This window comes from Alligator sinensis, unplaced genomic scaffold, assembly GCF_000455745.1.
Source record: "Alligator sinensis unplaced genomic scaffold, ASM45574v1 scaffold519_1, whole genome shotgun sequence".
NCBI classification, from domain to species: domain Eukaryota; kingdom Metazoa; phylum Chordata; order Crocodylia; family Alligatoridae; genus Alligator; species Alligator sinensis.
In genome coordinates this window covers 1,772,241-1,795,305 of record NW_005842187.1, presented here as the reverse complement: position 1 = coordinate 1,795,305, position 23,065 = coordinate 1,772,241, and the positions used below count along the sequence as shown (strand labels likewise).

At 42.4% G+C, this 23,065-nt stretch overlaps 1 protein-coding gene across 1 annotated transcript in view; it reads left to right on the top strand.

Moving 5' to 3' along the window:
* The window catches only part of PAPPA (pappalysin 1), a 224,573-nt gene that overhangs the window by 145,164 nt on the left and 56,344 nt on the right, over positions 1 to 23,065 (top strand). The window contains exons 11-13 of the mRNA XM_006026275.3: positions 7,423 to 7,536; positions 8,686 to 8,821; positions 12,486 to 12,699. Coding sequence (XP_006026337.2) covers positions 7,423 to 7,536; positions 8,686 to 8,821; positions 12,486 to 12,699 — 464 coding nt within the window. The remainder of the gene's footprint in view (positions 1 to 7,422; positions 7,537 to 8,685; positions 8,822 to 12,485; positions 12,700 to 23,065) is intronic.

Below are 23,065 nucleotides of genomic sequence, written 5' to 3'. Positions count from 1 at the left end.
TTAAGCCATTGTGTGCCTGGTTCTGAGCCAACCTAAGGTGATTTATGGTTTTGCATGGATACCATGGGAAGTTCATGATTTCACGTGATTTTGATTTGAAAGTCATTGGTTTTATATGAATTTTGCTTTGAGTTGTGGGGTCCCAAAAAATCAAAGCAAAATCCAAACGGCAAGAATCCACATGATTTAAAAATCTAAATACAACATTCCTGAAAAGTCTTTGGGGTGAAATAACCACGTTTCTCAATAATGTTATATTAACAACACCTTGAGTCTTGTAGTAATATTGAACGCACATGCAGTCTGGGCCTTCAGCAGATGTAGAAAACTTTAAATTCTGGGAAGCTAAACCAGTTTGTACTAGATGAGGATATGGCTCTCTTCTCCTATCATTGCCAATTAGATTCCTCTTTTCATAATCCCCTTTCATAAGCAATATTCTTGAATTCTTGATAAGGTAATTTCCCCATGGAAACACATGCCATTGTTTTTGTTGTTGTTAAAATAAAAGGAATATATCCTCATCTTGGTTACACTGGTATAAATCAAGGAGGATTCCACCGAAGCCAACAGAGTGACATCACCCTAAAAGCAATGTGGGATCAGTCATGTTGTTTCAACATGGATAAAGGTCACATTTCAATGAACACAATTTTAAAAATGGTCCGCGGAAAATTGGGGTCCTTTTCTAGGAAAATTGCTGTTGTATCTGTCAAAGTGATAACTAGTCAAGTGAGTGCTGACCATAAGTATTGACAGCCCCTGACCAGTAGCACAGCAGCTTTCAAGTTTCGGATGCCATGAGCTGTACCAGATTCAAACAAAAACTATCGGTACTGAGAACTAGCTCCACAACCGAGGATATTCTTATGCAGGAGACATAGGTTTCGTTCCCAGTCCCCAAGCCAAAAGTGAGCTACACCAGTGATACTGGCAGATGAAATTTCCTCTCACTTTTGAGCCAGCTGAATCTGGGAGTAAAATATGGATTCAGTGTGTTAACCCAGGGGATAAAACAACCTCCAGTTGATAAAGAAGGGCTGTTGATGAGCTGCATACAGTTCTTTGGCTGGAAGGACAGCAGCCGTGCCATAGTTTTTCTTACTTTATCCCAAGCTTTTGTCTATTCCAACGAATATACAAGAAAAGCAGGCGAGAGAAGCCTAATTTAGGAACAAACAGAACAATCTGTAGGGTGGGGGTGAGGAAGCATATTGAATATTTACCTGAAGGCTTACAGGCAGACTAGACATGGGCCTTTACTGAATTTCTAAACTATTAAAATCACCTTTGTTTTGCTACTTCTTGCTTCTGCACAGGGCAAGAATGACAAGTTTCAAAATACTAGGGGAAAAGCTGTTCATAGCGTTTATGGCCAGGACCTGGAACAGAATTCCTGGCTGTCTCAGGAATAAGCCTGTTCTGTGAGATTTCTGTCCCAGGTCTGCAGACTCCTGATGTTTGGATAGTTCAGATAAGCTACCAGATTTGTGGGGGGAAGGAGGGGGAGGAGAGGATCCTTTTAATGACTCTCTAACCATTGGTATACACAGTGTTTCACTTTTCTGTAACTGCAGTCCCCACTTCTTACCCCAAATGAGGAGAAAACTGTAGCAGCAGAAAGCTTTGAGAACTCACTAGACTACTGTGCAGCAGCAGGTGAATCTTATGATGTCCTTGTGGGAGTGAACTTAACATTAAGGGTAGGGTGTAAGCGAACAAGCTTCTTTCTGAAAATCACCTGCTACATTGGAGCTTAGCGTCCTTGAGTAAATCTTGGGTCTGTAGAAGCAATTAAGTATTTGAGAATATGTCCTCTTACATGACAAACCCCAACTCTGACATCAAAGAGTTAAACTTTTAGTCTGCGAGGGAGACACTAAGATGTCTCTTAAGTCCACAGTTGGGATTCTCTGGCATTAAAGTTCAAAGCTGGCCTGTGGACAGATTTGCTAGGATGGATATAAAGAATATTCTGCAGTAAAGCCAGCTAGAAACTTCAGAAAAATTGAACGGGTTTTTATTATTACTTGTGGCAGTTTTTAGTTCACTCCGTAGAGAGCTGAACACACTCAGTTTGTGCCCCTGCGGGCCTCTATGTTGAATGGTGAGGTTTCCCTGTCTTTCCACAATCCCTGTTTAGGACTTCATGTCCCAGCACAAATATACCTGTCACTGTGAGTTGTGACAGTAGACCCTGTTCAGACTCGTTTTGTGCTTTCTGTTTCGCAAGCAGTATTGTGTACAGCATGTTTCATCTCAAAACATCCCAAAAACAGTTTTATTACTGTAGCTCTACATAGAAGAATCACTTGAATAGAGTCTCCCACTAAAGACAGAAGGCAGCTTGCTATGCAAAACACTCTCTCCACTTTAATCTGTCTCCTCCCAAAGTCAACTCATCTCCACTACTATGTTGAGACACTGGTGTTGTGATTACCCCTTAGCAAATTGCCAGCATTGAGGCCTTACTTGGACAAAGCCCCATCACGTGGAACTTGTGAGAACAAATAAGCTTAGACTGTGGTCTTGTCTAAATATCAGAGATTTGCTTCACTGACAGGCATCTATCACTACCTAGGTGGGTTGCTGCACTAGTACAAACCCTGATGTAGATGGGCACAGGCAGGATAAGCTACCTTTTTTGTTTTGGGCCAGTTTTAAGTAGGGTACAAATGGCAGTTTTGCTTGTCTGTTTTTGGGAGCTGCATTTTTATAGCTATGCAAGGGATTAAATCCCCCAGACATACAGAGAATGTACTGGCCTGGCTAACCCTCCTGAACAAGACCAGCTGGGTGAGATGATTCATACATTCATAGGTTGCAAGGCTGGAAGGGACCTTGGAAGATCACCGGATCCAGTCCCCTGCACCAAGCAGGAAAGACAACTGGGGTCAGGTGACCCCAGCAAGGTGACTGTCTAGTCTCCTCTTCAAGATTTCCAGGGTAGGAGATTGTCACACTTTCTTGCACAGGCAGATCTACATATTTACATATATTTGGGTTCTTAATTGTCCTTTATCATTGGTGTTTCTGGGTGCCCCATTGTCATTAGTGGATTATATATAGCCTTACAACATCTCTGCAAGGTAGGAAAATATTATTTTCACCTTACACATGGGAAAATGTGGCACAGATCCTGCTTCATCCATTAGGAGCTCTAAATGGCATCTAAGTGTGATCCTGTTCCACTTGGCACATGGCCCTGGAAAACCATTAATACAAAGGGCTGGAAGGCCCTCTTTTTCCTACCTGCTTTTAGTGATTTCTTAAGGCTAAGACACACCACAGAAGTAGACTTAATGACATTTATTTCTGGGACTGGAGGTGGTTCACATTTAAATGCCTACATGCTCCTTGGGCACACAATAGATGGAACAAGATATGGTCCTCATTGATTCACTGAAGGATTCAGGAGGTCTGTGATTGAGCCAGCTCTGTTGAGTCTTCTTGTAATGCCTTACCCCTGGACCATCTTTCCTCCCTATACTTTCTTTCCACAGCAGTTGGAAGTGGTAACTTGTGTTGAAATGCAAGAACATCTTTTCAAAGGCCTTAGAGACATGGAGATGAAAAGAGAACCCTCGATACATCCTTTTTTTTTTCCTTTTGGCATGACAGATTCCCAAGTCCCTTTGGGTAAGACGAAGAAAACTGAAGAGGAGGCTGGAGGAACATGTTGGACTTGTGACTGACAAAGGGTTGTATAAATCAGTCAAAGGGAAACCTCAAGGCATTCCCTTGTGTGGGAAAATACCACAACACTCTCTGCCCTTGTTCACTCTGTCTTTCCACTTTTGTGTACAAAATGTGTGGGTGGAAGACAAGCTGGATTAGACCCCTCTGAAAGGAACAGACATTGTTAACTCCTTTAATTGAAAGCAGCTTTCTAGGGAGGAGTTTGACATGGGATTTTAGTAACTATGAATCCTCCCCAGATACTGGAGGAGCAAAGAGTAAGCTTGTAGCCCAAATATAATTTGGGTATCTTAACCTGGATACCTATCAGTGAGTAAAGAGTCCGTTGCTTAGTAGCTCAGACATTAGAAACACAAAATACTTTGCATTTGGTAACTTCCTCTGACATGAAATACATCCATCTATCCCTCCGTTCCTATCTGTCAGGTGCACTGTCTTCTGTTTTGCATTGTTGTTGCAAACATCAATGGACAATGGTGGGAAACAGGTCATTTCTCATTAATGTGGATTTCTTTAGAATTTGCCCCACTGTAATAGAAATAGCCGTGTTACTTTTTCCATTTGCAAAGTTAGGGGATGCAGTCATGCTCCATCTCCTCATCCCTCTGTCCCATTCTCTTTCTGTGTGTATGTCCTTCTTGCATACTTTGCTACCCTGTGTTGCTCAGTTGTAGCTTAAAAATAATGGCTTTCCAATAATAATGACCTCAGTATTGTTGTCTATTCTTTATTCTTCCAATGATGCTTGAAAAGAAGAAGTGTGAAAAATGCTTCTAGCAAGTAATTAATGAACTTTTTTCAGGTGTATTCTGGCAATCATTATGGGTTGGACATGCAAAGGGTATGCATTTACCAGGCAAGCTTAGAAGGGCTTTTGAGATGGTAAAGTCTGTCAGCAAGTGGGACGGTTGATCTAATAAGGCTGTTATTGCCAAAGCCTTAAGAATGTGTCCACACTAGAGAAATTTGCTTAAAACCGATAACTCCAGTGCTGAAACTTGTACAGCTGGTGCAGACAACACTTCTCTAGTCTTAGTTAGACTTGCTTAGACCCCTCACAATCATAGCTGGCTTCCAAATTAGACACCCCCAGAAGTGTTTTGAATTGTTTGAAGGAGTGGGAAAGGGTCAGCCTCAGACCCATCTCAGATTGTGAACTTATCTGAACCTTGTTCACACTTGTTCACACTAGCCTGATCTCTGAAGTTTTCAAAATTGAACTAGAAATACCCGAGGAGTGGGCTTTCTTGTGACGTGTTCAGGTTCCTCCCCATGGTCTCAGACAGAAACGGGAAGCATAAAGGTTCCCAGCATTTGAAAACGAGGTATTTAAAAGTTATCAGAGCTTTTCTGTACCTCAACAGCAGTTTGTTTTGGGTTTGGATCAAATTTTTGGTGAAGGCCCGGGCCAGGTCTTAATAGTTGTTCTTACCCATCTCACCCAAGTGGCAGTTAAAATGAGCCAAACCCCAGACCTCTTGTTTCTTTCAACCAGCTCTTTGGGTTGATAGTGTTAGTGGAGAGACAAGAATGAGAACAAAACTATATTAAAACTAATGATTCCTTTGTTCATGTCAAAAAGGTCTGTGCCCATATAAATTGCAGATGTGGGCAAGTTAAATTCCCTAGCTGAGTAGGTATTAAAATAAAAACCACACCACACACACTCCCAACAAGAGCGAGGGGCTGCTGAAAATGCAAGAAAGGAGAATTGCGAAATGATACATGTTGAATTGCTGGACTGGATTTCAAATGCCAAAGATAGTTTATGTAAAGTCTTGCACTGTTGTAAAATGTAACACTATCCACTGGCTAGCCTCAATGAAGCTTGGTCCCAGTTGTTTTAAAAAAATAAATAAACTAAAAATCTTCTTCCAGCCCATTAAAGCTGATTTATGTTTTGCCCATAGATTCCTCTGCACTGGGCCTTTCGGGATTCGAATTATAGAAGTCATTACCTCACTTTTGGCCAATCCGATTGCTCCATTCCTGAGCATTTCAAGCCCTTTTAGCATTGCCTTGATTTAGCCTGCAGAGACACGGCACGGAGCTCTGTGCATCACTACTGAACAGCCATTGTATTTTTCACTATCAAAATAGCTCTGCTAATCCTCTTGTTTCATTTTTGTCAGGAACAATGCACTCATCGCTGGGGATGGGTTATTTACAGCGGGTTCTGCAGCTTAGGCCCTAGTTCAAGTCTTGCAATCAGATCTGCTGTTGCACCCAAGGGAATGCAGCTCCACCCAGACAAGGGGTTTGCCGAGGCAAGGCCTTAGCATCCTTTTTGGTGCCTTTTTGGAAGAAGAAAAGTAGTGAAGCAGTTAACACAGTCGGGACGGAGGGTGGGGGGGGGCAGGCTTGGCCTCTTGGACTGTATTCTAGTCTCTGCAACCAATTTATTGTGTGACCACCACAAAGAAAAACTCTTCTTCTCTCTGTGCCTCAGTTTCACAAGATAAGAATGTCATTTACTCAGTTTGCCAAGGACTTGGGAGGCTTAATTAATACCCCTGAAAGTGCACTGAGAGCCTCAGATGGAAGGCATCCTACCAATTCAGTTGTGGTTTTAATATTCAAAGTGCTGCAGTCTGGCCATGCTTGCACTCCAGGGACAGCGCTTTGGGGCATCACAGACGTGTGCTTTCATTTTAAAAACAGCCTTGCTGAGTTGCAGTGCTGCAAGAGGAAATCCATGTCATTACTTGGACCATCACGGCTACAACAACACTCCAACCTTATGTCTTCTGGCACCTTTTCTATATCTTCCATGCTTGTGCTACAGTTCTCCCATTATTTGAGATTCATCATGCTTCCTCTTTACAAGAGAGCTTTGTGCATAAGTCAGTGGGACTGCAGTCTCTTCTTCAACCTGGCTGTGCTGGGATGGCTGGTGGATGTAATAAGGTGATTGCAATTAAGAAGATTGATTAACAAGACTGAGTTGGAAAGTGGACAAAGTGCATTCCTGGCTGCACTTCTTTGCAATTTCACAGGGCAGTCTGTAGCCACCCCAGAGAGAAGGCCAGCTAGATACAGTTAGGAACAGGCAGGTTTTAAATAGAAGTACACAGTGCGTGGTTACCAAGGAGTGCTTTTTGCAATCCATCTTTCTGTTTGTCTGTCTGCCTGTCATTTTAGTGTGGGATTTTCAAAAGTGCCCAGTGCTCTGACTTCAAAGGAAGGAGATAGCAGTTGACTTCTATGAAAGCAAAACTAAGCTGAGCACTTTGAAAACCTCACCCTTAGCCCTGCTGTGAGTGTTTTGTTACCACTGTTTCAGGGATGTATTTGGTAGCTGTGTTGGGCTGAGACAAAAAGAAATGCAAAACTCTAAGACTTTTGGTTCAGAGATGATACCTTTTATTAGACCAACTAAGAAATCGCAAAAAAAAAAAATCTTTATTTTTCTTGCGATTTCTTAGTTGGTTTAATAAAAGGTATCATCTCTGAACCAAGAGTTTAAGAGTTTTGCATTTCTTGTTACTACTGTGAGTCTTTCGTTCCCATTCATGGGTTAGTTTGGAAAAGACCAATGAGGGGAAAACCTAAAGATAATGATTTATGAATAAATGTAGGTACTGGAAGTGTCATTTCCAGTTGTTTTCACTGTTATTCCAGCATGTCTATGAGCCCATCTACCACTTGGAAAAAAAATATATCTATTTTATATGGGAACCTGAATCTATTTTAATATTTTCCCCTTCCTTTCTTTTGGTCCAGGTGTGCCGAACAAAAGTGATTGACCTGAGTGACGGGGTGTCTCAGTATGCTTGGTATCCGTGCACAGCCAACTTTCAGTATTCACATATAGCTCAGACCATTTTCTGGCTCAAGGTAAGAGGTGCACAGTGACCAGTACAATTCTGAAGTCTTTTTCTCCTCTGTCTAGTTCAGAGATTCTCCAGCAGGGAAACACTTCCAAGGGCAGACATTTTATTTTCTTTTAATTACCATGTGTATGAATAATACAAAGGTCACACATATAACCCATGGCTGAGGATATATTGCTGTTCCCACTCTGGTCTTGAGCTAGAGAGGATGTGAGCTATTACAGAGCCCTGCTATAGAGCCATACCTCTAAGGGCGTTTGCACATACCACAGGGGTTTATTTCGGTTTAATTCTCCTTAAATTGAAGCAGTGGGTCTTTAAAAACACCACTTCAATTTAGGGTGAAGTAAACCCCCGTGGCATGTACACAAGGGTTGGGCCTGACCCTTTCCTGCCTCTCCGGCAGCAGGGAGGGGAGGACAAGCTGCCAACAGGCCGAGCAGTCCCTGAGCTGCAGGGGGAGGAGCGTTGGTGCTTCCCTCCATGGCAGTGGCAGCGCCCCCCAGGCAGCACCCACTTGCAAGCACCCGACCTATGTGGTCCCGGAGGGCACCGCAGCTGTGGAGGGAAGCACCAGGCCCCCACACAGCTCAGGCAGGCAGGCTCTGGCGGGGGGAAAAAGGAATCAGGCTTGCCTCTTTTTTTTTTTTCCTTCAGTGGAGCCTGCCTGGACAGCCCCTGAGTTGCACAGGGCCCAATGCTTCCCTCCATGGCAAACTATACCATCTTGGAGATGTCTTATTTTGCTGCGTCCCAGAGTCATTGAACACGCATTACGCTGCCGACACAAGCAAACAGCCCGCCATTAAAGCGCATTACTCTGCCAACATGTGCAAACAGCTGCACCATTAAAGCAGTGCAAAAGGACATTAAGTCACTTTAAAGCCAATTTTGTGGCATGTAGAAGTGGCCTAATTCAAGCAGTAGCTTAGCAGCTGATGTGTTTAAAACTGTAGGTCCTCAGTTTAGTGTCTTACGTTTTCCCCAAGAGACAGACATGGCTGAGCAAAAGGAGAGAATAGAAGAGAAGATTTTCTGTGGCCGGTGATAAAATTTTTGATTGTACATGCATTGTTTTGGCTATTGCATTTAAAAAGGCATAAAGCAGCTCAGTTCTGCACCTGATCCTCTTTGCTCGTTCTCTCTTTCACAGACCTTTTTTTCACAACCTATGGTAGCTGCTGCAGTCATTGTGCACTTGGTCACTGATGGAACATACTATCTGGATCAGAAGCAGGAAACCATCAATGTGCAACTGTTTGACACCAAAGACCAAAGCCATGATCTCGGTGAGAATGTTTTCCACTGAGCATTGCCTTTCTTCTTTCATAGGCTTCCTCTCTTTCCTCCATCCACTCCAACCCCATTCACAGGGTATTCCTACTCAGCTTTTCCAGCATCAGGCTGGGGTCACTGGAGCAGAAAGCCACAAGTGAAAGTTTTTGTTAAATCTCTAAAAGCTGAGGCTTATTGAGTGTGTTTTGGTGTCATTTTACCCAGAGGCTGTTCAGCAATTGGTCCCTGTGAGGTAGATCCTCAGACATGTTTAACTCCCCTTGGGGCACCAAAATAAGGACCATGTTTGCAAAAGTATTCTGCCCCCAGCAACTCCTTTAGTCACATTTACAGGCAGGTTTCCAAAATAATTTAGCATGCTGCATCCTGAGTTCTGCGCATCTGTTGTAATGCCTCTTTTGGAATGGCTCTTGCTATATAAGTAGATAACATTATATAGATATCTACATAAAGATATTGATATATGAAAAAGTCCCCCTGCTGTTTATATATATATTTTTTTTTTTTCTTTCCCCAAGGTGCTGTGGCGACTGGAGTATAAGGGATTGCTTTTTCCAGTCTCCCTTCCAAATTTCCCACCTTCTTATATATTCTTATTAGACCCAGTCAGAATTTTTCAACAAAATAACGTGTCATCATCAAAATGCCAGAATATCTTTGGTTCAGTGTACTTTCACTGAATCCATGATAGCATTTCCTCTGAACCCAGCCTGGGTCCCTGATGTTCATGCCTGGGGGATGCTGGTTTTAATTTGATTTAAAACAAACAAAAATATAATGACAAACCAGAATCAAGTTTCTTTTTCTCTTTTTTTTGAGGGGGGCTGCATAGTTCATATCACCACTGTGTCTGTGAAGAGGAAGAGAATGGGACCAGGGCAAGTGAAGGGGTGCTGGACAGTTATCTCACTCATAACTTAAACTTTGTAACATTGATTGGGCATGAATCAAAAGGAAGCCTATAAGGGTTCATTTTGAGAGGAGCATGGAAGAATTTATATATGGGACTTCCCTTTGCATTTGAATGCAACTCAAATAGATAAGCCCATTGTCTTAGCTGCATGGGTTTCCTTGAGTACTCTGGGTCAGTAGCATCCTCCTCCTCTCCCAGGGGGATGACTTGTAGTAAGATTGTAGCTGCTACCCTCTGAAAAATAAATGAAAGCTGGCCCTGCTAACTAACATCTAACACACAACTGTTTGGAGAGAGACAGACTGAGAGAGAAGAGAAGCAGGAAAGGGAATCAAGGGCAAAGTTTTGAAATCCTTCAAAAAATTGCAACATGTGTTTGGCACAGCCCAAACTGACGCCTGCAAATCTTCATACTTAAGACACTGCTTTCATGATGGAAAAGCCCCTCTGACCTCTCCAGGGGCCAGCAGACTACATTGATTTTTTAGCTTAATGGAAGGGAGATACAAGCAGGGCCCAGCTCAGTAGTTGTTCCTCAGTCGGGATCCTTGTTGACTTCACTGGCTGCTTTGGCTGAGTACTGTCGGCTGCGTCAGTCCCATTCTGTGCCCTTGTGCTCTTTGTACTATGAGACCTGGCAGAGAGCCTTAAGTAGAGGTCAGGAGCAGAACAGGAGTCAGTCCACACTCGAATCATAGTAACACAACCAGCACAGAGCTCTGGGCTGCCACAGCTAAATTGTTATGGGTACCCAAAAGCCCCTAGTTTAAAGCTAGTTTGGGTATCCCTATGCTGCCTGACAGTTGCAGAAGTGACATTTGCATTGTGCTATTTTACTCTTCTCAGAAGATGAAGGAAAACTTCCACTGAGTCCTGCACAGCAGAGGCTGTGATGAGGAAGGAAGTCTTAGCCACAGGCTGTAGCAAGAGAGCATCTGAAAAGCATTTCCAAAGATTCAGATGCTGCAAACATTGGAAGAGGTGCTAAAAGTTGTGCTATCAGTTCAAGTAGACAACTAGCTCTAACCACTGCTGCTTTGCCCTGTATGTGCCATTCCTGTCTTGGTTGGCTCCCTTTAGGTGAGAAAGAATAGTTCACTGGCCATGACCCATTCAATCCTAGTCCCCTTCGTGGGGAGCAAAAGTACCAGTTCATGCAAGCCACGGTCATCTGTTTTGTGATGGACATCTAAGTGCTGGAGATTGAACTGAACAAACAGCCTCAGACAAAGTCAGGACTTTCTGGCTTTCCATCAGAGAAGACAGAAACTTCCAAGGCATTTGGAATCCAAGGATTCCAAAGGAGCGAGTCTCAAGAATGAACCGCACCTGTTCCTTAGTGGGAAACCTGAACCTTTCCACTGGGAGCTCATCTCAAAAGACCTGTGGGAGGCAAGCAGACAGTGAGGTTATTCCAGGGTCAGATAGAAAGCAAAAGGAGAAAAGAGCCCTTTTTGTTACAGGAAGAAGTGGGAAATAAAAAAAAAAGATGGTGGGAGGGAGAAGTTTAAAGAGAATAATCAGAAGTCTGTCTTAATTCACAGGAAATCCCTTTCCAAATGGGGAAAAAGTCCTCTCTTTTTTTTCTCTCTCTTGAGTTAAGAAAGCTGGACTAAACAAGAAAAATCCCAGAGTCAATTAAACACACACATAGAACGTATTTTCAAATTCATAAATGTATTAGTGTGGCCAAAGGCTCTGGACCGAATTCATTGCTGATGAAACTCCAGCGAGGTGAATGAAGTGGGAGCCAAATAGATCCTTATAGCAATTCCACAGAGGGTTGGGAAAGAAGGCTCAATATCCCTCCTTGGTACAACCAACTGGAGTCAATGGATTTACAGTCAGGTGTAGTCCTGTGGTAACTCAAAAGAAATCAATAGGGTTACTCCTGGAGTGATTCTGGCCCATTGAAGTCTTTGTGTGTCAGTGGCCTATGCTGTGCAGTGCTGAGCATCTGCTGAGTGCTATTGAGTGTCCTCCTCTCCTACTGGAGTTAATGAGGTGAGAAGGCTGCTCAGTATCTCACAGCAGTTGTTTGGCACTTCCACCTTGGCAGACCCCACAATCTTTGATTTATATTCTTGTCAGAGAGGGTCACCTTTTAAATCTTCACCGTACCCACCACATGCCAGTATCTCTCTCCAGACTCAGCTCGTCCTTGTCCTATTAAGGAAGAGCCAAAAGCTACTTTATTTAAAACAAACAACAAACAAAAGCTAGGGCATGCACAGAAGGGGTCCAAAAGATCCTGCATCCAGTGGGTAATGACACACACAGCTGCAAACAAACCGCTGGTAAACTGCCCATTATGCACAAAGCTCCCCATTCTGCTGGCACAATTAGATGTGTAACATAAAGGGTCTAACTGTCTTCCCACTTGCAGTGTTTTTACAGGAGCGTAACTCCATTTCCGTCATTGTAGCTGCTTCTGATTTAATAGGGTGCAATAGAAATGTAACAGGACTCTAAAGACATTGTTCTCCTGCCCGGCCTGCAGAATTAACCCGAGAGACCGACACAGTCTTTGTGTGGAGCATTCCATAGGATTCTAAAGGACGGGGAAAAACCCGTGGGATGATTCCAAAAACAAACCCTATAGGAACGTTTGTCATAACTGGTCTCTAGGGATCTTCCATGAGGATGACATGCTTCTCAAATGCCAGCGGCATAGGAGTGTCATTGTGAAAAGAACCGATTTCCACCCCCAACCCTTTCCTCTGATCTTGCCTTTCTTCTGACAGGTGTCCACGTTCTGAGCTGCAGGAACAATCCCCTGATTATCCCCGTGATCCATGACCTCAGTCACCCTTTCTACCACACCCAGGCTGTCCTGATTAGCTTCAACTCCCAGTTTGTGGCCATCTCCGGGGTGGCCCTGCGCTCCTTTCACAACTTCGACCCCATCACCATCAGCAGCTGTCAGAGAGGACAGACCTACAGCCCAGCTGAGCAGAGGTGAGCCTGTCAGCCTGCTTCCTTCTCCCCTAGCCACCCACTGACTTCGTGCTCCAGTGGATCTGATCAAGAGGTTAAAAAGAGACAGGAGGGGCCAGGGGCCTGAACTCTGCTGACCCCTTTGTGTTGCTGGTAAAAACAGCAGTGTTCTCATTGACCAGGATGGATGGCGTATTTAACCCACAGGGGATACTGTTAGTAAATTATTTCCTCCTCCTTTCTCTTCTGTTATGAGCTGGAACGGTGTCCAGTTGATGCTGCATACTTTCTCCAATAAGGTGCCACTTTAGCCAATCACATCATAGCCCTTCAGCTAAATTGCTGTGCATGAAGCAGTCTTCATGCTGTTAAACAGCTACCGCATTCGGCCACAGACATGGCTGCCCTTCTGCGATGAATAAAGCGATTCCCATGCTTATATTTAGCCTGCTTCTGCAAGACAAGATGCATAACACCTGGGGATAAATCCCTAGTGCATACTATTCTCTTTGTTTTCTTCAGTTAATCAAGGGCCCTCCGCACTTCTAGAATCAGGCCCATTCTCTGAAAAGCTCTTTGGGACCTTCCAGGATGAAAAGCACTATAAGTTTATGGCTGCTGCTTTATTGTTGTTGATATTAGAGACAGATCAATAGATCACCACCCGCCCCTCCCCATCTCCGCTTTGCATCCCACAGCGCTGGTGACCTTTCACAGCCTCTCTCTCCACAATCTCCTGGATCCTTTCAGCAAGGCATCAAAAGCAAGCAGGGAAAATTTAGCAAAACCTTTCAAAGAGACATTTTCTTCAGCCTGCCCAAAGCTGCAAGGAACATTCAAACAGGAAACCCAGTAACAGTAAAACAAGCTAGTTTGAATTGCCCAGCAAGCCCCTGATCTGCCTTGTAGGAGTACTGTCCAGTTTGTGATAGCATTCTGGCCTGGCTTTTCAGGACCTGCTTTTATTCTGAGAAGGGGGAAGGGGAGGGAAGAGGGAAGAAAAGTATATCTATAGCGAAATCAATCCAGTCAGTGTGTTCTGACCTAGATTCAAGGAGTCTGATCATTCTGTGCAATAAGCTGTATAAATTCAGAGGCCCAAAGACAGCAAGATCAAGTTTCAGATGAGATGTGGAAGTCTGGCCAAATCCCAGTGCAGAAGGTAGAGAGAGAGAGGGAGATGCAGGGGTAGGAGGTAGCTAGAAGCAGCATGGAGGCTGAGAGGACTCAGAAAAAATGGGCCCCATTTCTCTCTCTCTTGCTCTCTCCCCACCCCTCAATGTTCAGTAGTAATTGAACTATTTATTATAAAAGTGGAAGTGTCGTGTGTCTAGAAAAGTTATTCCCTCAATACAAAAAATGCATACTCCCAGCAAACTAACCTGTAGAAACATTTTTTTATAATTCGCAATATATTTTCAATACATTATTTACTATTATCCATTATTATCTTTTAATAATTATAAATAATAATAGCTGCCCACTGTTTTTTTACCTCTTTTTTTTTTTTAATGATACACTGAACCACTGAAAGCTTCAGCTAATTTGGTCCCAAAGTGACAGCTTCACCTATTCAAAGTAGCCAAACTATAGAGCATCCATTCTACAGATAAAAATGCTATATTATGTATAAAGCTTCTAAGTTCATGTAAGGACCTAAAAGCGTTTGAAACAAAGGTCTAATTTAAAGCCTGTTGAAATCAATTGCAGCCTTTCTGTTGCCTTCAGTGCACTTTGGATCAGACTCCGCTGGGACGGATCCAAATTGTTCTATGGTGGGACTGCCTGGGGCACCACGATATAGCGCAGATGAGTCCAGAGCATGGGGAAAGGTATGTTAGGACTGGTCTAAAGTTCCAGCAGGTCTCTCCCCCTCACACAAACATGCCGTCTTTCGCTCACTTTCTTTGTCTGAACAGCTTCCAGCTGTTTTCCCTGATCTCCCACTCTCCTTGTCCTTTTCATCTCATTTATACGTTCTTTTTTAAGAAACTTGCTTCCTAGATATAAACAGCTTGTCATTGTCCCTTCGATAAACACAGGCATTTCTTTTGTCTCTTTTTAGCTTCATTCTGCAAGAGAAATTGTTTCCCTCCTCTGAGAGAGCGCACTATTTTGGTTGGAGAGAATGTGCAGTTAGATACAGGTGCTTATGAGCTTGGGCAAGGACTTTGAATATGAGAGAGAATAGGAATATATCTCCTCATAGAAGTTCTTTTAAGAGGAAATGCATCTTTCCCATGTGTCAGTGAGCAGACCACCCAAATAACAGAATAAAATGTGCTTTCCCACTCCTTTTTAAAAGTGTATATTTTGGATGGGATTTTTAAGAGTCCATGCAGGTCAGGGGCACAAATTCTATTGAACATCGTGGTACTTGTGCTCCTGTTTCTTAAATTATGGCCCATATTTTCCATTGATTTGTTTTTCCCTGTGCAACTTGCAGAAGTTTTTTTGGCAGAGGTGCCTAACACTGCCGGAGATGTGCTATAAAAGAGATACATAGTCGATGTCATGCAACTAATTTTCCTATTGCACCGGTTTAACACCTGTAGAGCTCTGCTGGCGACAGTGACATTTCACTTCGCTTGCCTTGTGTAAGGGACATTGAAAACCAGACTCGTATGTGTGTCTGTTTATATATTCACCCAACACGCTTCCTAATGCACATCCTGGAAATGTAAGTAGCATGGCTACTGTTAAAAAAGCCAGCAGTTGCTATGCCTTTAACTGAGATACCATGCTAATTTTCTTTTCACTGTATAGAAGGCCAAAGCAGTCTCACATACCTCTCAGGGATAACTATTGTTAAGCACTGACTTCTTCCTAAGACCCCTGCATGCATCAGGCACAAGAAGACCTGCATGCCTTGTGCTGCAGTTTTGTTCTGTACTGGAAACCATGGTGCTGAAGCTAAGACAGATGCCCTGGTTCACTTGCTAGAATTCCTGCTTTCATAACGTTTCCGCTTTATAATTCTCTGCTGACTCCTTGTTTATAATGAAGATACATTTCCCTTTCCTTGGACCGGTGTCTTGTTTTATGTCGTTCTCTAGCACAGGTACCTCATGTTTTTTTTGTTATATAACTATGTCACCGCTGTGTGTACTTTATAGTTTGAAGGAAGTACATTGGCTTTTCCCAGTTCTATTGAACTTTGTTTTACTACTTTCAACACTGCTGTAGCGGCCAAGAATTGGCTTATTCAGGGTGAGCTGTATTTTTTACCCCCTTTGAGTTATGTCTGTGTAGCAGTACATACATATGTACATATAAATCTCTGCCGCTGTACACATATCACAGGCCAATGCTGTAGTCCAGAAAACTCAGCACCTCCAAAGCACTTCTCTGCTCCCCAAGTTCAACAATCAGTTTTGGAATAACCGACCGACGGTTTGTTTAAATATGGTTTGAAAACCATGCACCCTCAGCTCCTTCCACAAAAGTGCATGACCTGGCATACCTGAGCCAGCATAAACCATTCCTCAACAACAAGCCATCCCCTCCCCTCGCCCCTGCCCTTCAAAAAATCCCCTCCGTCAGAGATTTCTCTATTCCATGGGCCAATATAAGTCTTTCAATGCACAAGTTGCCCCCTTTCTTAATTCTCTCCTGCTCTTTCTGCCTCTAAGAAGAAATGACAAAGAACAAAACCATATATAAAGGCTTAACAAGCCCAATCATTTTTTGTAATCTCCAAGGGTTTTGTTGGGCATTTTTTTTCTAAGCAACAATAACAAAAGAGTCCCCTGATCTCTGGGTTGCTGTTTAATGGTGCTTTTTCTAACCAAGTCTAGTATAGTCTACCCCTTTCCTGCTTTCTGTCATTTTACACCATCTCTGTTCAACTTGGTTCTGGTGAAATTAATGAATTTCTCAGAGAACTGTTAATCATAGAAGCCTTGGTCCATGACATATGCTATAATTCAGTGGGGTTTTAACCTTCACCCCCTTTTGGTAATTGGCAAACAGCATCATTTGGCTTTTATTAAACTGGAACGTGATGCATTTTCTTTGTTTGCCTCGAAACATTCTCACAGGGAGACCTGGCAGGTTGTTAACACCGCCCCCCCTCCAATTATTGTTATCCGCTATAAGGGCTTAGGGAGGTTTTAAAAGCATTATCATTTTGAGATCTTCATCTCAGTGAGAGCTCCATTGGACATGACATCTTACGCACCAGGAAAATGAGATGAAAAAGCATATATAAATATGTATACCCAGTTCACAGCTGGAAATGAAACCCACAGGTCTTGACACCCCAGGCCCTCTGCTCTAACCACTGGTACCATTTGGTGTGACACTGGAACTCAGTTGGTTTGGTGCCTGTAACCACTATATAATGCCTTTCCCCCCTCTGTAGTTCACCCATGCTTCGAACAAAGCTTTTTAGAAAATTTTGAAATGAGCACCCAGCGTCCCTACCTGCTCATTTATTTTTTTGTTTCCATTTTTCCTTTGTGTGGTCCAGTCATATCATTGTTGTAATTTCCTAATTCCCATTGCTACCCCTCTGTGAAATGCACTGAGATCCCTTTCACACAGGCCACTTACTAGCCATTAAATGGCAAGTATTTTTGGTCACTATTACCAGATAGATGAAGAAGGTCCCTAAAATGTAAAGATTTGTACTCAGTCCCCAGTCTCCTGAGACGCTAGTTCCTCTGTGCAATTAATTCTGATATTTCTTTCTGCACAGTCTAAGCTCTTGTTTCATAACAAAGACCTATAAGATTTTAGCTGAAAAACAGAAAAAAAACCCAAACATAAGCTAAAGACAGAACAAAAACCAATTTCAAACCTTTATATATTTAACTGTATTACTGCAGCCAAAAATAGAACTAATGTGTCTGCTTTTCTAACTGTCTTATGTGCACTGATATCTATGTTATGTTTGGATTAAAAATAGCTAACCTGCTTTCAGCCTATTGAAAAGTATTTTCCAGACAATGAATTCATTAGAAACATAGACAAAGTGTGCGTATGTCGTATGTGCTTTATCACAGAGTCAGGGTACATGAAAATGTTTAAGATTTTGCATTTACCTGCAGCTACACAAATGAAAACGATACAGTATCTGTGTAAAATGAGATCTGAATCAGGCCTTTATTATATACAAGTGTATACTTGTATGCCTCTATGCTTGTCTCTACATATATGTTTGGCAGTGATCACTAAGGAAGCTACTTAAATAATTAGGGCAGTGTGTTAGGATAAGTTCTTGGAAAAGTGTTTGACCTCAGGGTTAGGAAATGATGTTTGGCTGCTCTAAGCTTAACAAAGCAGGAGGTATGAGTTTGTTTTGATGTGAAGAAGTAAGATTACCACTTAATTGTCATAATTTTGTATAAACATGTTAAGATACTAATGTTTCTAGTATTGTATCAACAAGCTTCCAACATAGCAAAGCATTTAGCCATGTGCTTAAATCCCCTGAAGTCACATACTTCAACAGGGTTTATGCAAGTGTTTGAAGCTAAGCATGTGTTTGAATGAATTTCTGAATCAGGGTCAGTATTAGTAGAAGAAAATGAGGATTTGGAGATGTTCTGTGGAGCACATTCAGAGCAGGGATGGGTGAAAGAGTTCAGATGAATAAGAACTGATGCAGAGCTTCAGCCTGAACCTGAACTGAACTTGATGCACATGTGTGCACATGCACGCTTGTTTTTAAATTTGGTTTTGCCTTTTAAGTCAAAAATATTTGGCTAAATATGCATTTTTAATAGACTCACCTATCTCTGATTTCCGGTTTCAGCTGGTGGCAGTCCTGGTTTCAACTGATGACAGTACTGTGACAAAAGCTGTCACTGCAGTGTTATTTCCATCTTGACTGAAACTAAGACATATTGGACATCTTATAAGATTATCAGGATATCCAGCTAGTAAGCAGGAATCAAATATTGCCAAATAATCATATAATGCCAAATATTGTCAGCAAAGCTAGAACCAAGCAAAGGTCACCTGTTTGCAGGACTTACTACCATCCTGAAATTGGTCTTGGATTATTAAGGTCTGAGAATGTTTTGAGGAAACTGGAAAAAAGTTTTGAGTAGAAATGGGTGCAAACTTGGATCCAAATGATATGTGCCCATATTTGCATCCAACATGGAGCTAGCTTGTGCCAACTTTCAAATAAATCTGGGCAAGTCTTTTCTCAAGTTCAAGGAAACTGGGGCTGAGATTTGGTTCTTAAAGGAAACTGTGAAATGTGGTGGTTTTTAGCTGTGTTTGTCTTTTTGTTTAAGTGGATGAGTTGACTAAGCAAGCTCATGTTCATTTTTGCTTAATAGAAGCTAGAGTCTTTCAGAATATTAGTCATGACAGAGAAAAATGCTCTGAAAAAAATAGCATCAGTTGCAGGGAAGAAGAAATTGCCTGTATCGTTTTTCTGACTGTGCCTTTTGTTCAGCCAGTCAGTGTGGCCCGGTGCACAAGGCACTAGAATAGGTGTCAGTGGGTCTTCCTTATCTTCCCATGTCTGCCATGGGCTGCTTGTATTGCCTTGAGCAAGTCACTAAAACGAAACATTTAAAAAGGGACCTCTCATTTTAGATGCCCTTTTTTGTTCATGATTTTCAGAACTTCAGTGCACCTGCAGTTTTTTTTGACCCTTCCTGATACTGCAAGAGCTAAGCACCTCTAAAAATCAGGACCAAGCTATCTCTGTTTAGGCTGTACCCCTAGGGTTAGAAATCCCTTTTGAAAACTTGAATCTTAATCTCTCCGTACCTTGGCTTTCCCATATACAAAATTGAGGCGCTTCTTTTAAATCTCCTTTGTGAGCCAGGATTGAATAGTGCAAAGTGTCATTATGCCATAAAGAGAAAACTGATTTGTCTGCACTGAAGAAGGTGAGCTAAGGTTAAAATTATATTATTCTTGGATTCCTCACTCCTTTGCTGCTGAGGACTGTCTGGTTTCCTGAACAAGTGATGTCTAACCATCAGTATATGACACTACTTGAGGAAGGTTTTGTGTAGCCCACAATTTTAGGTATATGGCCACAGTGAGTTCTGCCTTTCCCTGAGATATGTTTATCTTATCCTATTTAATTCTGCATTTGCAGAACTTGCTTCAGAATCATTACTCTAAAATTCATTAAGATTTATGTCTGACAGTAGCTGATACCAAATTGGAACCAGTAGCTAGAGAACCAGAAATATTTAAATTGGAAACATTTGGGGTGGTGGTGGTTGCTTTACAAAAAGTGAATGGTCGTATTGTTTGTTACTGAAGTCATTCATATAGAGTTACAGACAGAGAGAGCTCCTCAGATGATCCTGCTAACCAAGGCATAATCTGGTGCCTGGAGGGGGTGGCTAAAAATGTTCCCTGGCCATTTACTAAGACCACAAGGGGACTTGTAAACAGCAAGAGGAACATCACAATAAGAGTTACTTCGTGCTTTTGTTTTTGGTGTTTCAGTTCTGTGTGGCTTTTAAGGCTAAGCTTGTTCCTCTTGTGTCCTGATGTGAACCCTACAGGCCAGATTCTTGTTTGTGTTTCCCCCAATAAATATTAAGAGTAGAACCACTGATTTCAATGAAGTTGTTCTAGGTTTTCACAGATGTAAGAGACAGAAGAATTTGGTCCTAAATTTTTCTAGATTTATTCATTCTTACGATACCCTTCAAGATTGGAATTCAGCATAATATTAACATGCTCTACATTGGTGCACACCAGCTATTTTGTAGGGTGAGTGTTATTTTATTTATCTGACATTTGTGCAAAGTGATTTAGTTCTTCACACAAGACATGCCATGGAGCAGAGTTCACAACATAGCCTTCTGAGTACAGAATTATCAGTGGTGTTTTCTCTATTCCTCACCAGCTTAACTTACTTGTCAGCGAAGCAGTGAGGCAGAAGGAATTCACGTATAAAACGCTACTTTCTGAAAACAGAAGGGAACAAAATAATGATTAGCCTTAAAGTGTAGGTGTAACAGGAATTTGTAGTGAGGTTTGGCAAGACGACATATTTAATAGTCATGCCGTTCTAATGGTCAGAGTCGGACACCCTAATGTTAAGTATTGCCTCATTTGAAAAGGAATTGCATTGAAATCAGCAGGACTATAAAGCCTTGCTCACTTTGAGTAAGGGCATGACTCCATCTGGGGCTGTTCAAGGGAGTGTTGCAAAAACAGAGTATGGGGACCACCAGTTTCACTAGTCCATTAAGATGCTGCACACTGTAAGGGTATGACCAGTTGGCTGTAAGTGAGAAGTGGAAATTCTGGAAGCATCTTCTCACTAGCAGCTGCTACATGCTGCTCCCCCTACCTCACTGGGCTGTGCCTAGTGTAGCTCCTAAACCCCTTCAGTGGGTGGTGCGAATCTGGCCCAGAGATGGCTGTCTGAATGGGGAAGATATTCCCAGCTCATCTCACCCCAGTGAAAGGCTTCCAAGAGACAAAGGAAGTTGGATATTACAAGTTGATCACCTCCATATGGGGTCATTTCTTGTTGAAAGAGAAATGAGTAGTTGCAGATTCATACCACTATAACCTAATCTGATGTGAAGATCCAGAGATCCCCATCTCTCATTCTACTTCTCACTTTTTGTGTGGCTTTGGCCAAGTCACTACGTCCCTCCCTAACCCCTCCTTCACTTTCCAATCTCTAACAAGGAGGTAATAACACTGCCGCAGCTACCTTACAGGGTTGCCATGAGGATTAATCAATTAATTAATGTAAAGTTTTTTGATTGTATAAAACAACTCTATATACACACCAAGTATCGTGATTAACGAACTGGGTAGGATTTTAGTGGTTGTTAGCCCTTTTCCTGGAAGAGGGAGACATTTAGATCTTAACCAGTTTCATGGTATAGATGTTCATTTCTTTAATATTTTTCACTGTGCATACCCACCAGTTCCACTTCTTCTTTGCCCTTGCAGATGATGAAATGAGGCTCAGCTCCTCTTCTCGAGGATCTGCTTAATTCCTATTGATTTCAGTACATGTCAGTATCCCAGGGTGCAGCTACATGTGCAATTGATTCAAAGCAATAAACTCTGGAGCAGTTTGGGCCAGAATAAACTACTCCCAAGCACAGCGTCTACACGTGCACCCAGGCCAGCAGCAATTTGAGTTGAGGTGGAGACATTTACACCGGGCATGCTCCTGCCCTGCTTTGGGGGTTGGTGGCAGGTGTCGGAGGGGCTGGCTGGGCCATGAGGGCGCTGAAAGTACAGAGCCATGTGACTAGGTAGCAAGCAGGAGTGTGGCCCCTTGTTGGCTGAGCTGACTGGGCACAATTTATGCCCACAGTCAGCATCTACATGTGTGTTTAATTGCAGTTAATTACCCCACTGTAAGATAGTACTGCCCCCAATAGTACTATCCCACAGCAGTGTTAATTATTTTCTGTGGCCTAATAGTGTCACATGTGTAGACGGTGATGCTTTACTCTGGAGCTACTTAGTCTACTCCGCAGTTAAGCGCACATATAGATGCAGTCCCAGTGTAGGGATATCGACTCCTAGAATTGTAAGCCTCTATGACAGCAAAACACTTAGGTACACGAATAGCTTTAAGCATGTGAGCGCTCCCATTGAAGTCAGGCAATTTACTTACATGCCTAATATTGAATGCATGCTAAAATATTCACCTGGGTTAAAGTGATCATAGACGAGAGATTTTGCCCCATACAAACTTCATGCATAATTAGAAATAAAATTTTAAAATGGGTTTTCTTTGGGGGTGGGGGGTTGTTTCTTTTGTTTTGTTTTGTTTGTTAATCTCAATGCCATTTTATGAAGGGAAAATGGAGAGGTCCTATCTGTTGAAAAACTTTGGGGGCAGTAGGAACTTTGTGGACAGCAGTTGGAGAGAGCTGATGGACAGCACATTACTGAACCACTCGCCCCAGTGAGTGAGTCTGTCTCAGTCAGGTTCCTAATAGATAAGTATCTACAGCTCAGAAAGCCCCCAGCATCACTGATGCTGGCTGACACTTAATTTCAGTAGAGCCAAAAGACTGGGACATGAACTGCCTCACTAACCCAGTGAGATGGGATTTTTTTTTCCGAAGACATGATTTAGGCACTGAAGCAGAGGACAGAGTGGGAAGGTTACAGTTCCACTGTCATGTTGTTTCTGTTTTGCTGGCACTCTACAAATGAAAATCATTCACAAGGAATGATCATCTACCCTTTTCCTCAGTACTAGATTCACAGGCTCAGAGATCTATTTTTTGGCAAGGTTGTCATTACCAGCACGCATTCCTCATTCAGCAGCAAATGTAGCAAAGGTGCCTGCTGTTTGACCTGGATTGATTCTGCTACCGAATGCATTCAGTAACTTTTATCTGCTGCCTTATAAAAGAAGGATTCGTTGGTCTAACAGCCATTCTTCTGCAAAATGAACTACACATGCTATTTC